The 13,849-nt window shown below is 46.6% G+C and overlaps 6 protein-coding genes across 6 annotated transcripts; 4 read left to right on the forward strand and 2 right to left on the reverse strand.

Annotated features, from left to right (window-relative positions):
• Positions 1 to 278: 278 nt before the first annotated feature.
• PAAG_11330 (hypothetical protein) lies at positions 279 to 707 on the forward strand (the record flags this gene model as incomplete). The annotated part of the gene is made up of 1 exon (XM_015846998.1): positions 279 to 707. The coding sequence occupies one exon, from the start codon at positions 279 to 281 to the stop codon at positions 705 to 707; it is 429 nt and encodes a 142-aa protein (XP_015703420.1).
• Positions 708 to 2,112: 1,405 nt separating this feature from the next.
• On the forward strand, positions 2,113 to 3,640 carry PAAG_11331 (hypothetical protein; the record flags this gene model as incomplete). Its single annotated transcript, XM_015846999.1, has 5 exons — positions 2,113 to 2,192; positions 2,465 to 2,501; positions 2,820 to 2,950; positions 3,073 to 3,415; positions 3,482 to 3,640. 5 exons carry the CDS (start codon positions 2,113 to 2,115, stop codon positions 3,638 to 3,640), a joined length of 750 nt encoding a protein of 249 aa, XP_015703421.1.
• A 165-nt stretch (positions 3,641 to 3,805) lies between these two features.
• PAAG_11332 (hypothetical protein) lies at positions 3,806 to 4,342 on the forward strand (the record flags this gene model as incomplete). Its single annotated transcript, XM_015847000.1, has 1 exon — positions 3,806 to 4,342. The coding sequence occupies one exon, from the start codon at positions 3,806 to 3,808 to the stop codon at positions 4,340 to 4,342; it is 537 nt and encodes a 178-aa protein (XP_015703422.1).
• Positions 4,343 to 5,464: 1,122 nt separating this feature from the next.
• Positions 5,465 to 6,327, forward strand: PAAG_01643 (acetyltransferase; the record flags this gene model as incomplete). The annotated part of the gene is made up of 3 exons (XM_015844404.1): positions 5,465 to 5,625; positions 5,690 to 6,089; positions 6,214 to 6,327. 3 exons carry the CDS (start codon positions 5,465 to 5,467, stop codon positions 6,325 to 6,327), a joined length of 675 nt encoding a protein of 224 aa, XP_015701312.1.
• Positions 6,328 to 7,039: 712 nt separating this feature from the next.
• Positions 7,040 to 8,986, reverse strand: PAAG_01644 (sterol esterase; the record flags this gene model as incomplete). The annotated part of the gene is made up of 1 exon (XM_002796590.2): positions 7,040 to 8,986. The coding sequence occupies one exon, from the start codon at positions 8,984 to 8,986 to the stop codon at positions 7,040 to 7,042; it is 1,947 nt and encodes a 648-aa protein (XP_002796636.2).
• A 1,137-nt stretch (positions 8,987 to 10,123) lies between these two features.
• On the reverse strand, positions 10,124 to 13,100 carry PAAG_01645 (mechanosensitive ion channel family; the record flags this gene model as incomplete). The annotated part of the gene is made up of 2 exons (XM_002796591.1): positions 10,124 to 11,410; positions 11,454 to 13,100. The coding sequence occupies 2 exons, from the start codon at positions 13,098 to 13,100 to the stop codon at positions 10,124 to 10,126; spliced, it is 2,934 nt and encodes a 977-aa protein (XP_002796637.1).
• Positions 13,101 to 13,849: the final 749 nt, after the last annotated feature.

Genomic DNA, 13,849 nt, shown 5'->3' on the forward strand with positions numbered 1-13,849 from the left:
AGGGTCGAGTTTTCTAAAGCATGGAGCTGCCAAACTCTTCAATTTCTTGGCATCTTGAAAGTGAGATGAAGCGCATGAAGGATAACGTTGTGTGTATTGAATTAGATCTTTGGGGATTGTCTATTATCCGAACCTTGATACTCATATTTTTGAACACGGGGATAATTGATTAATTCTTCGTACCCAACGGCCGTGGCCACTCAATTATATGATCAACAATGGATCATTAACTACTATGGTTCTTGCCATGAGGATCATTTTCTCGGCGGCAAGGCAATATGGTCGTCAAGTTGCCTGGGTATGATGTGGTGGTCAAGTTCAGCCCATCGGTCCAAATTCACGAGGCAGAGAATCAACAGAGAGAGTGCGAAGTAGTTAACCCAGACATTGTGACGATTCGTCACATTCATAATATTTTTCATATGATGAGGGTTGGCCATATATTGTTTAGGACTTTATTCGAGGAAAGACCATCGAGCATCCCTCAGCATCTCGCCAGTGTTCTCGAGCTTTTGAAATCTATTACCGTCAATATCCCTGGTAGTCTTAGCGGCGGGCCGTCGACAGGATTGCTTTGGGGTAATACAAACGGTTTGATCTTCAACGCATTGAACAGCTGGAGGGGTGGTACAACCAGGTGGCTTCTACCAGGACAAGTTAAGGTCCAAACTGAACCGGGAGATTCATTAGTGTGCTATGTCTTTTAGATATTGCTCCCCGATACATCAATCTGGATGGATGATGATGGTCGTATCTGCCTCTTGGACTGGCGTCAGCGGGATTTAATCCAAGAGTGTTTGAATTTGCTGGTCAATTCTATCAAAAAGAGCATTTCAATAAGATGCTGCTGAGCACTATCGGTTGCCTCTCTGAGCGTGAGAAAGAACAACAGAGAAAGATCTGCCGTTCAACAAACAGAAATACCCATTGCAAGTCAAATCCTATTAGACGCATTCAGCATTCATCTCTCTAAACGGGGCTGACATGGAAAGTAGCTCTCTGAAGAACCCTCAAGAAGAGGTTTTGGACAGCAAATACCCTACTAATTTTATATTCCCCACTTCTCCACGCTCAAAATCACTTAAACTGCGCCGAATTAGTTGGGGTTTCGGTTTACTGCGTCAAAATGGGTTGATCTCAAGGGACTGAATAAAGTATCCAGTTCTCTTTTGCTCCAATTAGCTAGGGTGTCATTTCAGCTTTTCCGCTTTTTGTCAAGGGATTTGCAAATAGGGTGTAGATTCATGACAGTTCGATCTGATAATCCGCCAGCCGCCCCTGGGAATGCTGAGAAGCACCAGCCTAATCTGGAATCTAGAGAAAGATGTGTGCGAGGTTTTAAGACTCAGCACTGGGCCCTCTCAAGATGTGACGCTTTGTGCTTGCTGTAGCACGTTCCCGGTATAATACGGGCATAGTTCAATTCCAACCCGTCACGATGCATCGAAATTTATCTGAGGCACAGGGATGTCCATGTTCGGCTTGCAGGCACCTTCTGGGACTTGGAGATAGGAGTTCATTTGAAGATCCCGGCCTTCGTGAAAACACATGTACACTAATTAGCATCGCGTCGATCTCTGTCTCCATTCGGCACTGGAAGGTCCGTGACATTCAAGGACCGGAGATGGAAAGAAATTATTTACAAGATATGAAGAGGGACTCGGGGTACCCTAAAAGATTGGTAGTTGGATGAGCTTTTGAGACTGGGCCAAATTAAGATATATGGCGATGATGTTGATGGTTTCAGACGACTAATGTCGGGGTACAAATTGGCTATCCACTGCGCTCCCACTGATGCAAACCTGTTAAGTCTCTATATCCATTGCACAACGCCACCCCAGCCATTCCTTTGCTAAAATTGGTCAGCCGCAGATCCTCCACTACTGCCGAAAGCCTTGAAAAGCTTTAAGCACCTTGTCCGGACTGCAACAGGGCACCTTGAGGTTCATCTCGAGAACATTGACGAGATGAATGATACTATATTGAAAGGCAGTAACTGAGTCTGACATGGACACCATGGGACTTTGACTCATCAAAGAGTTAGCGGATGAGCTGCAAAGATGCCTCCAAATTTGTTCCCGGTTGTCCGATCACATTGATCAGATTCAGGTCATGCTGAAGTACCGGCGCAACTCTCCCGAAACGACTGCGTCCGAAGACCTCATGAATGAAGGCTGGAAGAATATCGGAACGTCAGAATAGCCTATTTCTCACAGCCTTGAGGTTGGAAAGGCATATAAGGAAGATAATGAACTGGTTGGAGGTAAAGTCTAAGACGGCGATGGCATCTGCAGAAGAGGATTAATGACCTTGCAAGGCTGCAGAAAGAGTGGGAAACAGCTTGTTAAAATGCGGATATCTACTGCAAGACAGATCGCCATTTACGGGAAAACATCAACAATATCGGGAATTATGCTACAGGTGACTCCAACCAATTTATGGTTCCGACTAATGTTATTAATAGCAAAATCGAGGATATGGATGAAAAAAAAACGACACAGGTTGGACGCCATCTCAGTGATGCTTCGCGCCAGCAGCTATGATGTCCAAAATGAAGCACCTTAATTATTTATTGATCCATATTGTTTCATTCCAAGACTATGTGTTTAAGATACATATAAGATCTCCCTATATGCGGGTAGCATACAGATAACCTGCATCCGCAGTTTTAGTAAAACTTGATGCCTATCTTTCCGGAAATTACAACTTTTTCTCGACGAAAGCAAAACTGATATGTCTGGTCCAATCTGCAACAGTCACCGTCCCGTGTGCGGCCTCCGCATGGAACAACAAATCCCGTCGTGATTCTACTTAGCTAGGCCCACTGCTTGCATGTGATGGAGAAGTCCGACAACAGCCAATTCGGACCAGTACTCCGCGTTCTCGAGCGGCTGGAACTGCTGGAAGAGTTGCAAGAGCCCTTAGATGTCAGGTCTCTCAGATGGGTCAGGTTTGTTTACTACTTTCTAATCTCGAGTATCCAAGTTGTGCGATCAGTCGGCTGATCCCCGCTGTGATACAACCTGACCGGATTTTTTTTTAATGGCGTAGCTCTGAAGGAGATCGTCACAGAATGTCAGTCTGGAATGCCCCTCTTGAGTCGTCATACATTGAGATGACAGCTCCATTTTTTACTGCTGATAGGGTGTCAGGGGTCTCGTCCTCGCTCTGCCCTCTCATCCCTTCCCAAACCACGCCGAGAATACGACTCAACCTCCCCCAACGATCATTCCAATTACACCAACTAGCTGCATCAGACAACACGTCCCAGGCTTCGCGGAAGCGAAAGAGAGATAGTACCCAGATACGGTCTGAAATTTATCACAGAGAGCAAAACCAACCTGAGAACAAGAGCCCAACTGTAGCCTCTGATACAAATCACAGATCAGATCTGAAAAGGCCAAGCGAAGTGTTAGTATTTTTTTTGAACTTCTCTAAGTGTGAACTAAGGTTAGATGCTGATGCTGAAAATAGGTCATAGTGTCAAAGTCGAGATGCTTGCAGATGCATCGTGACCAAATGCGCTGGACCAATTGATGTTGCACATGTCGTCCCAGTTTCTTTGGACAACAAGGACAAGCGGGAGCACTTCTTCACTTTTATGGGCCCCACGAATCCGAAAGCGGCAAAGCCCCCTTGATAACGGTACCGAGTTCATTGAAAATATGCTATGTTTTGCTCCTCACATCCAGCGGCATCATGCCGCAGGGCTGATTGGTCTCCAGCCAATCGAAGCCTCTTCAGACGGTAAATCTCTGAAACCGAAATTCACTGGCTTCCTCAACGTACAACCCCAAGCTCCAACATGACTGATATCACGGATTTCTCGCTCATTGACAATAGACTCATTGGAGATGTACTTGATGACGAAAAGATCGTTGACGAGGAACTCAAGTTGGAAGATATCAAGATCTGCAACGGTGGGGATGGACGCATCATCCGTTCCGGTGATGTCATCGAGCTGTCGACCCATGATCCGGAAAATCTGCCTTTGCCGAATTGGGATTTGATGGAGATCCAATGGGTCCTACAACGTCTGACAACACTTAGTGGAGCCGCAGCTCTACTTGATGCGGGTCTTGATGATGATGAGTCCGAGTATCCCGCGAGCTTCGGGTGCTCTGAGATTGAGGAAGATGGCATTATCGACGAAGGACTCCATGAAACGCGTGAGGAACGACATGATGAAGAGGACGCTGACGAGGAGTGGCGTAGCGGGATCAATAACTGGATTGATGCGCGCAACCAATCTCGGCCGCAAATACCAACCGTGATGGTGCCGATCCGTCCTCGTGATCTGCTCCGGGAGAGGCGACACCAGCAAACGACAGCGAATTTGTGAAAGTTTTTAGGATAGCATCGTAAGCCGGTCGAGTACGAAGGCGAGTCCTGGAAAGAACACCAGGAACGGACAGAGGGTATGCAGAAATGCGTTGATTCTTGCCCACATCTGTATGCATTTGAGTTGGAGGAAGTTAAGTCCAACTGGCGGTCGACTATATCATCGGCGCTCCGCCTCAACAATCTCCAAAAACCTCTTTCGTAGCTGCAACCCCCTTTAGCGGCCTATGAGACCCAGGTTCTCACCAAAATCATTGCAGATGTTATGAGCATTGATTGTGCAAATAAATCAACAATCTATCGCAAATCTATCTGCTATTAAAGCAAAATACTAAAATTCAGGAACGGGAGAGGAAGCATGCAGCAAGGCGCTGCCTAAGGTGTGATAACTATGGCTTGGGGCATTGGAACAACCTTCATCCACAGATAGAGCGGCCCAAACCGTAACACTCAAAATGTTGTGGTGGTGCCTGGAGGGGAAACGCAGGGGAGGGAGCTGATTCACTTGACAATTGCGGGACAGTGGTTAGCAGGGGCCAGAAACAGCACCAAATACAGCCATTTTCGGCCGTTGCCTAACCGTCACATTGTTAAATGGAGTAAAAATCAATTCTTCAGTTATAAAAAAATAATATTATAATATATTTACTTTGAATGAGAAGAGGCAAAAAAGTATAAGATTCAGGAGATTAATTCAACACAAGAAGATTTCAATGAAAAGAAGCTAGCTGCTTAGAGTCTTGTTAAAAGTATAATTACTTAGCTATATAAATCTCATGTTTCTATTCCGTTATCATAATAATAAGTATTACAGATGTAGTAACTGTGATATTATTGAATATACAAGAATAAGATGTTCTAGTTTTAGTATTTTTAATTTTTAATAGAATATTTTTTATTGTTGTAATTGATAATTACAGTTCAAACTGAATGTTTTAACATCCGCTCTCAAATTGGGTGATCTGCTTAGTTAACTATTAGCTAGTTATCTAGTTAAGCCACAAAATAACAACTTCACTTAAGCTACATCCCTGTATGTGCGTATCTCTCCAGCAGAGCACACATATCAAAGCAAAAAGAAGCACGCTTGAATTGCCATTCGAATGCATCGTCAGCGGATATCATGACCGCATCGAAAGAATGGCAGAAAATGCTCAACGGAGAGCTCTACTGGGCATGGGATGCCGATCTACAGGCAAATCGTCAACGTTGCAAGCAGGCCTGCGAGAGTTTCAATCAAGCCGGCAATGTCTCTCGGCGACGCAGAGTGGAGCTGTGGAGAGAGTGAGTGTTGACCCACTCCATATTCTTTCGCTATGATAGCAGATTTGTTGATATCGGGAAACAGCATTACTGGGGACACCCGTGCCCTTCCGCCTGTCAATCCAGATCCTGAACAAGATGAAAAACAGTTTCAGGAAACGGATCCGGTGGTCGATCCTCCAATCTCTGTGGATCACGGGCTCAACTTCAAGGTTGGAAAGGGATCATTTCTAAATTCTAACATCCTTGTTCTCGATACATGTCTTGTCTCGATTGGGGAGCGGGTATTGATTGGTCCCAATGTTTGCATCTACGGGGCAACCCATCCCTTAGATCCTGCAGTACGAAATGGGATTGAGGGTCCAGAAGCCGGAAAGGAGGTGCATATTGGAGACGATGTCTGGATAGGGGGGAGTGCCATCATTTTAGCAGGTGTTAGAGTTGGGAGAGGAAGCACCGTGGGTGCTGGCTCGGTTGTGACCAAGGTATATTTATACTCTCTCTATTTGTTGACTTTAACTTTTTTTCCCTGTAACTGCCGGTTTGTAGTAACGAACCTTACTTTTAATTAATTAATTTATTTTTTATTTTTTTACTTATTTTAATCAGGATGTCCCGCCGTTCCATTTCGTTGCTGGGAACCCCGCCAAAGTTATTCGCCGAATCGAGACGAGAATGGATCCAGATTACAAGCCCGCCAGTCAATTCACAGAAAAAGAATGATATTATAGAATTAAAATTAATTACATGACGTCTTAAAATCCAATGCTGCGTTGAAAGTCTGTGTTTACAGTAACTATGGAAGTTTTCACGCATTTCACGCAGGGAAATTCTACGCGAGAGACCCTAAAGCCCATTTACCGACCTACTATTTATATCACGGCAAACGAGCTGTGAGCGAAATTTCAAGTATATTTTTGATCTAAAAGATCGGAATTATTCCGACCGGGAGGATCCACACTCCACCCAAGCGTCTCAGCTGTCACTGACCGTTGGTCGGCCCTTACTATGAATCATGCGCAAGCCGTGGTGGAAGCAAGCAAACTTCTGCGCTGGAAGTGATCCCAGGCTGCCAACATCATATATCTTTACTTTTGCAAACGATTTTCACTTTAAGAAGGCAGTGATCCGACCTTGTAGAGTAATAAAAATGCGCGTGCCAATCGGGGCTCTATATACATATATTGGCACTCAAATCACGACGTGTGGTTGATTTATGTATATGCATATATATTCTGTAAACTGATGTATATTCATTCCCCCTGCTATATTTGTGCACCTATCATTATGATAATATCTACCCAATGCCCCTATAGTCAGTCCAAAACACATACACATAGAGTATATCTACACCCCCTACCACATATATCTCCGAAAACCTCTCTAATGCTCGACAGCCAATCCCTCTCACCAAAAACCACAGCAATCCATGACCCTACATCACAGGGACTCGACAAATACGTCGAACATCGTCCTCCACACATTCCCAAATAACCCTTCTCACCTCCACAGCAACCTTCTCCACAGAATCTATCGCCCAGATCACATCCAAATGTTCATACTCTTCAATAACTTTTGCATGTACAACACGAACATGAGGCTCGCGCCGGCTCTTCAGTCGCCGTAATAACCGCCGGCCATCAACCATGTCGTCTAAGCCAGCAATCCACAGTGCTATTGGCGGGACACGTTCATCGTACCAAGCGGCGCCATCATCAGCATCAACACCTGTGGACGGCGAGACATTGGGTATAACATCCCCAGCTTCCAGTTCCTTCTCCGGAGCCTGTGCGTCTTCGCGTGAATCCTCCGCATCCTCTCGCGCAATCTGTTCTCTGGTACTCAAGATGCAACCATGCGTTGCAAAGCCGCCCTTACCCAGCCACCAGCGCATGCACTCAGCACTCACATAGACGGGACTAAATTGGAAGAAGCGTGAGCGTAACCCACGATCCCAGCGGGAATCTGACCAATTAAACAGGTACGAGAAGACTGTGTAGCCCATTCTTCCATAGAAGGAAGCGGGAAGGAGGGTATGCATGGATAACATAAAGGGGATAAAGGCGTGGATTCCGAAGATAATACGAAAGCAGGATGCAGGGATCATGCGCATGAATTTTAGATAGGGCGTGTTGACGAGGGGTCCAGCGTAGGCGGCAGGTGAGAGAGCGCAAAAGATACTGATGCGAGAGCCGAGGGAGGGTTGGATATTTTTCGACAGTGCGAGGAATGACTCTGTTGTACCCTGTGAATGACCGAGGAGGGCCAGTTTTTCGAAGCCAGTTTCGTAGAGAACGCGGTTGACTAGAGCTGGGAGATCGAGGGCGGCCATATCTCTGACGGTCCAGGACCAGAAGCGGGGGTCTGACGGAGATAAGGAGAGATGCTCTGGATGGAAACCATAACGATTGCCACCGAGCCAGACGTCGTAGCCTGATTTGGTGAGGAAGAAAGCGAGACTGTCATCGTCATTTGTGCAGAATGCTCCGGCACTCTGGAGCAGGCCCGGGATCATGAGAATAGGGTACTTTCTATCCCCATTCGCGGTGAGGCCTTGTAGATCTACTTTTGGTACCTGTAGGGAACTGGGTGGACCAATGCAATCCCTATCAGTCGGGGACAGTGGAGAGTATTCTTTCGGGTTATACAGATGCCATAGAGTAATAATAGCACCATCTTCCGTTTGGACCCTATAAGTTTCCGAATCCAGCCCAACTCGTCGAGCATAATAAGCAATATCGCAAACAAGGGGATCCGGACCGCCCTCCTTTGGCTCGTAGCTGGCTTCAGTAATTCCAACATTGCGCTCTTCATCCTCTGCTTTGGAACCTGCCTCTGCGCCAACAGCCATTCGAGTCCGTTTTTCATATATCCATTCATGCGCAGCAATCTCCCGTGCAACTTGCCTTTTGCGTTCCTCCTTCCAGAATGGCCTGGTCTTGTCTGGATCACGGCCGCAAAGGCGGATATATTGGCCCTTCGTCGCAGCTAAGCCACTGCTCACGACGGCCGCAAGAACGATGCCCCCAAGAAACGTTAATGACAAGGAGAAGGATATAGCACGGAAAGCATACCATTGGATGCTGGCGAGCGCGGAGGGAGGTTTGTATTCCGGAAGCGGGGGGAAGAGGGGATGTCGAAGGTATTCTTCATCTTCATCAGTGATCTGTGGTAACGCAGTGATATCGATTTCGGAGTCTCTTTGACATGGCGTTGGAGGCAAGGGTTTAAATAGAGGTCCAGATTCAGGTTGAGATGTTTTCTGGTTGTGCAAAGCGCAAACAGGCGGAGACACTGCACTCGACGGAGCAGCGGAGATCGAATCCTCAGACCCGCAGAAGGCGGGGGCAATTGAGGGACAATTGATGTCTGCAGATTTCATAACAAGCTTGGAAAATTCTTCGCTAATAAATATTGACGCATACTTTGTTTCTATACTGTACCCATATAGCCCACAGAGGGACAGATTGAATGTTTGCCAGGGACTGAGGTAGATATGGGTCACTATGTTTTCAGTCGCGACAACGCGGTATTCCGGTGATTGAACACCTAACAGCAACAACTAACGGAGGCAATGGAGTGGGGGAAAAGAAAAAAGAACTGGGAAACACCGCACACATAGCAAACAAACATATACAACGAGGCCCAAGCATCATGGAAAGGAATCATTGGGGAGGGGGGGAAGAGGTTTCAAGCTCTTAAAAGTCACCAAGGAGAACCCTAAGTTTGTTTCGTAGTCAACCACCCCCTGGTTGGCCGCCAACCTTGGAACGACGGGCAATTTACCCCTTGTTAAACAAGGATTAAAAAACCGGCCTTAAAATTTGAGATACATGTGTAATGTAATATTATTGCAGCGGATTGCATGAGCAGATGGCTATCATGATTAGATGAGATTGACATGATGAGAGAATTGACTTATATTTTTCGAACAAGTCAACTTTTCCTCTTCAAACACAGAAATATGGTTATCATCATTTTGGAGCTGGTTACCCATGTTACCAATTTATTATTATGTATGCCCCCAATTCTAGTAGCTGTATCCGTTAATCCAAACCATATACCATGCAATATACCCGGCCAATTTGAGATCTAAAAAAAAAAACCATCTAATCTAACTAAAGAAATAATGGTAGTCAAGACCCTTCTGACCATGACAAGAAAAACCCCTGTGATATCGACAATGAAATAGGGAAAACAGAAAAAATAAGTCTAAAAAACCTGAGTATGTCTGACATTAAAAGGCAAACAGACAAGGGAAAAAATAATGGAAAAGAATTGACGAAAGGAAGACATAAATCGTGAGGACGGTTAGAACCAGGGTAACAAGGGTCATGCGTGGATACGTCATGCCGTTGGTAACATGATTCAAGAAAATAGGAAAAACAAAGTAAAATGCTGAACGCCCAATCGGAGGAATAATAAACTGGTAGTAGAAAAAAGATCTATATTAAATAATACCAAACAAACTAAACGCCCCCCATCTTTCAGTCCTTCACATCACCAACAGGACTGAATTCTACCTCCTATCACCTGTACCCGGCGAAGGTGGGTGATTTAAAAGATTATCATCCTGTCCAGCGGGGGTCGAATCGCTACCCGATTGGGGATCTAGCGGATCATGCGAAGGGAAATAACTCAGTCCCGTGTAGCGTCCTTGCTCCATCAGCTCCGTGTCGGCCGTCACAGGGTCCTTGTTACGGACACTTGACTTCCCTTTCCTGGAAGAACGTGAACCCAGGCGTGAGAAGAAACGTTCACGGTGGATAGGGGACGACAGGCTACCGTGCGTGGGTGGAAGGCCCGCGGAGGCAACGAGACGTGACGGATGTGAATCCACCGAACTGCGGGAGCGGGACTCTTCCAGCTCAGAAACGCGGCGTTGCGCTTCGGCTTCTTCTTGCTCTTTCCGGCGGCGCTCTGCAGATTCGCGGTTCGCGTTGCGGATTATGTCGTTGACTTTTGGATGCCGGCGGTCGGTGTGGACGTCTGACATGGAGTCTTCCGCACTGAGTTCGCTCATGCCTAAGGAGAAGTCGACGCGTTTGGAAAGGGATCCTTGTCTGGCGCGGGAATTCATGGTTGTGGAGGAACGGCGGCGGAGGATGGATGCATGTCTGTTCAGGCCGGTGGAATGAGCATGGCCCAGGTCTCCTAAGGCGTCGCGGGATTCGGCCACTAGCTGTGGGTCGGTCGGTTCATCGGGCATGGACGAATCGGGGCCTCTTCCGTTTGTATATGCGGGTGGAGCGCCTTGGTGGGAAATGTGATAGGGCAGTTCTTGCCTCGCGCCAATCATGTTCATGCGCGGTCCTTCAATGCCGACTTCCTGTAGAACGAGCATAAGAGTGCAGATGAACTTGTTGCGACGTTGCAGACGAAGCAGTTCGTTTTGCCAGTTCGATTTATAGAAGAAGACAACGTTGAGGGTGATGGAGAAGTTCTCAGTCACCTGTCGCAACTCAGTGAGAATTTTACCCTGATACTCGCGGTTCTCAGAGCGGACGAACTCCGTGAGCCGTAGACGTAGGGCATCAATCTGCTCAAGTGTGGTTCCGAACTTGATGACGATGGGGACGGCCTCTGCCAGGGCCCCACTTCGCCGTTGGTTTAATATAAAAAGCGTGTTGAGATAGCTGTTAGGTGCCTGCACCACATGTCCTTCCATCTTCTTAAATTCCGTATAAAGCAGAGCAATTTCTTTCACGAAATAGTCGTCACCGGTTAAAGCTGCGCCGGTATTTCCGTAGATTGAGACTCGATCTCCCACGTCAAACGGATGCTTGATGAAGACGAATACGATTGACTGCAGAAGTTTGTTAGCACAGGAGTGGGAATAGGGGTAAGACTTGTGATGGAATAATACTTGCCTGCAAGAACTCCTGGGCTGTAGCAGAAAACAGCCAGGAGAGTGCTAGTAACGTAGAACCAGCGGAAGTCAAGACACCAGCAGTGGACGGAGAAATCAGAGACAAAAACACAAGAATAGTAACAACAACAACGATGAAGGCCAAGACATTATCAAGCTTGGAAACGACGGAGTCGAGATCCTTTAGTGAGGCAGTGATGGACTTGCGTTCCCTGCCGATTTCAACACAGACAGCCTCCAGTTCCTCCATGGAAATGTCGCCATTCATATCCTTGTCAAACATGGTAAAAGCGGCCTCTGCCTCGTCTCCATTTTCAAATGCTGCCTTTAGATCCCCTGAGAAGATGGTCTCAAATCCTTCGCGGACAAAAGTCCGGTATAGGCGGCGGGCAAGAACCTGGCTGCCGGATGTTGTGCTTAGGAGATTCAGCACGACTTGGTGAGGATGGTAACTTTTAGCAACCTTCTTCCCTATGAAATCGCCGGCAACTGCTCCGGCGACGTCCCCGACCCGGTTTAAGGCTGATCGCGCAACCCGTTGTGCGACTCCAGCATATTGCATGGGAGTCCGCGTGCCAGAGCTCTGCGGCGGAGATTCTTCAAAGTCGCGATCTTGCAATGTAATTTTTTCCCTGGAATAGGCATATAACTTGGCCAAGCTTCCGATCTGGAATTTGTTAATCTCAATGCGATCCGCATACGTGCGAAGATGGAAGCTTATGGCTATCAGCTGGATGATAATCTTCTCAATAAAGTTGACAGTTGCGCCCACAAAAATGGAAACAATGATTTTATTGACGACAACCTCCCATGATCTGGTAGCACGATTCCCGTCGATATGGTGGTTTGTCATAGTTGGCAAAAAGGATACCTCAATTCCGAGCCACCAGAAGAAAAGAGTTGCGGGAAGTTCAAGCTGCTTCCCCAAATCACGCCACTTCTTTGCATTGTTGGTGAGTATACTCGCTATCAGGCTCATGGGGATAGGGAGGCATTTGGCAACGATGCGACCAGCCCAGAGGGTGAGCCAGACAATCTCCAACCACACGGAGAACCATAGTAGCTGTACACCACCAACATTTGCATTTGGAAAGGCAAATAAGCCAGCCAATAGTGGAATGAGAAGGATCAAAACCAGTGGAGTAATATAAGTGAAATAGCGAACCAAGAAACTGGATTCATGAATCTTTTTGAAGCACTTGGCCAAGCTTGTTGTTGGGTTCTCGGGTGGGTTGAAAATGGCAGCCTGTTCATGCAGCGGGTTTGTTGCCGCTTCGAATTCGTCGACAGGTTCAGAGCGCCTCGAGCGGCTGCGCGGTAAGGACATGGAACGGCCAATTTTCTCATGCGTAGATAACTTTCTATCGAGTGACGACACGACACGCTCTGCCTCCATCATAGCCAATTCATCATCTAGACGACTAGCAATCTCCCTGTGCTGCGACGGGGAACGGCAGGGAGAATGCGGCTCTTCCTCCATTGCTACATTAACTGCCGCGTTCGTTTGTTTTGGAGGATATGATCCATCGTTCACCACTGTACCGTCCTCTGAGGAGCTGGAATTATATCTGTCCGTCTTCTCATTGAGTGGTTTCGGTTCCGAGGAGTCATCAACTGGCGCGGACATGGCGAGCAAGGGGTAGAAGCTCGTCCCTTGTGGTCCCCCTTCCTTTGTCTCTCTTCTTTTTCTTTTTCTTTTCTTTTCTTTTTCTTTTCTCTTCTCTTTCTGATTGCTCTCCCTTTGTTAGGTTTTCTTCTTCGCCAACTTCAACCGCTGCAAGGGTTATCAGGCTGCGCTGACGGAAACTCTTTTAAAACTTGGAACGACAACGCGCGTTCTTGTTCACGCTTTCTTCGGCGCAAGCCTAGAGGAACAGCAGATAGCCGGAAAGAAGGGTAGAGAAACGATCGAACCTTGCTTGTGATTTGGATACTATACGTAAGACGCATCTAGGAATAATAGGAGTGAAGCTGGCGAAGAATTGAATAAGCTGCTAGAATGATGCATCGAAGCCTGACCGATGGTGGGTGAGGGGAGCGATAATCGAATGACGAATATGCGATTATGCAAGATGTAGGTTATTATTAACCAAGAAACACAATATGCAGCTGCAGGCAACACCAAATGAATGTAGGCAGGTGGGTAGAGAGAAAGCAAGGAGATGATGAGAAATTGGTTAAAAGAAAACGAGTGGTGGCTAAAATGCCTGTCAATGGCTGTGTCAAAAGAGAAAGTTTTCTCTTCTAGCCTATCAGTGATCATCAGATGTTTAAACTACTCGGTACGGAGTAATTATAGAGTACAGCAAGATCGTTATAGAACAGTTTATAAAAAATAACAGAATTACAACTTTGAAATGCCACTTCTCCTTGGGT

The sequence above is a fragment of the Paracoccidioides lutzii genome (assembly GCF_000150705.2).
Source record: "Paracoccidioides lutzii Pb01 unplaced genomic scaffold supercont2.3, whole genome shotgun sequence".
NCBI classification, from domain to species: domain Eukaryota; kingdom Fungi; phylum Ascomycota; class Eurotiomycetes; order Onygenales; family Ajellomycetaceae; genus Paracoccidioides; species Paracoccidioides lutzii.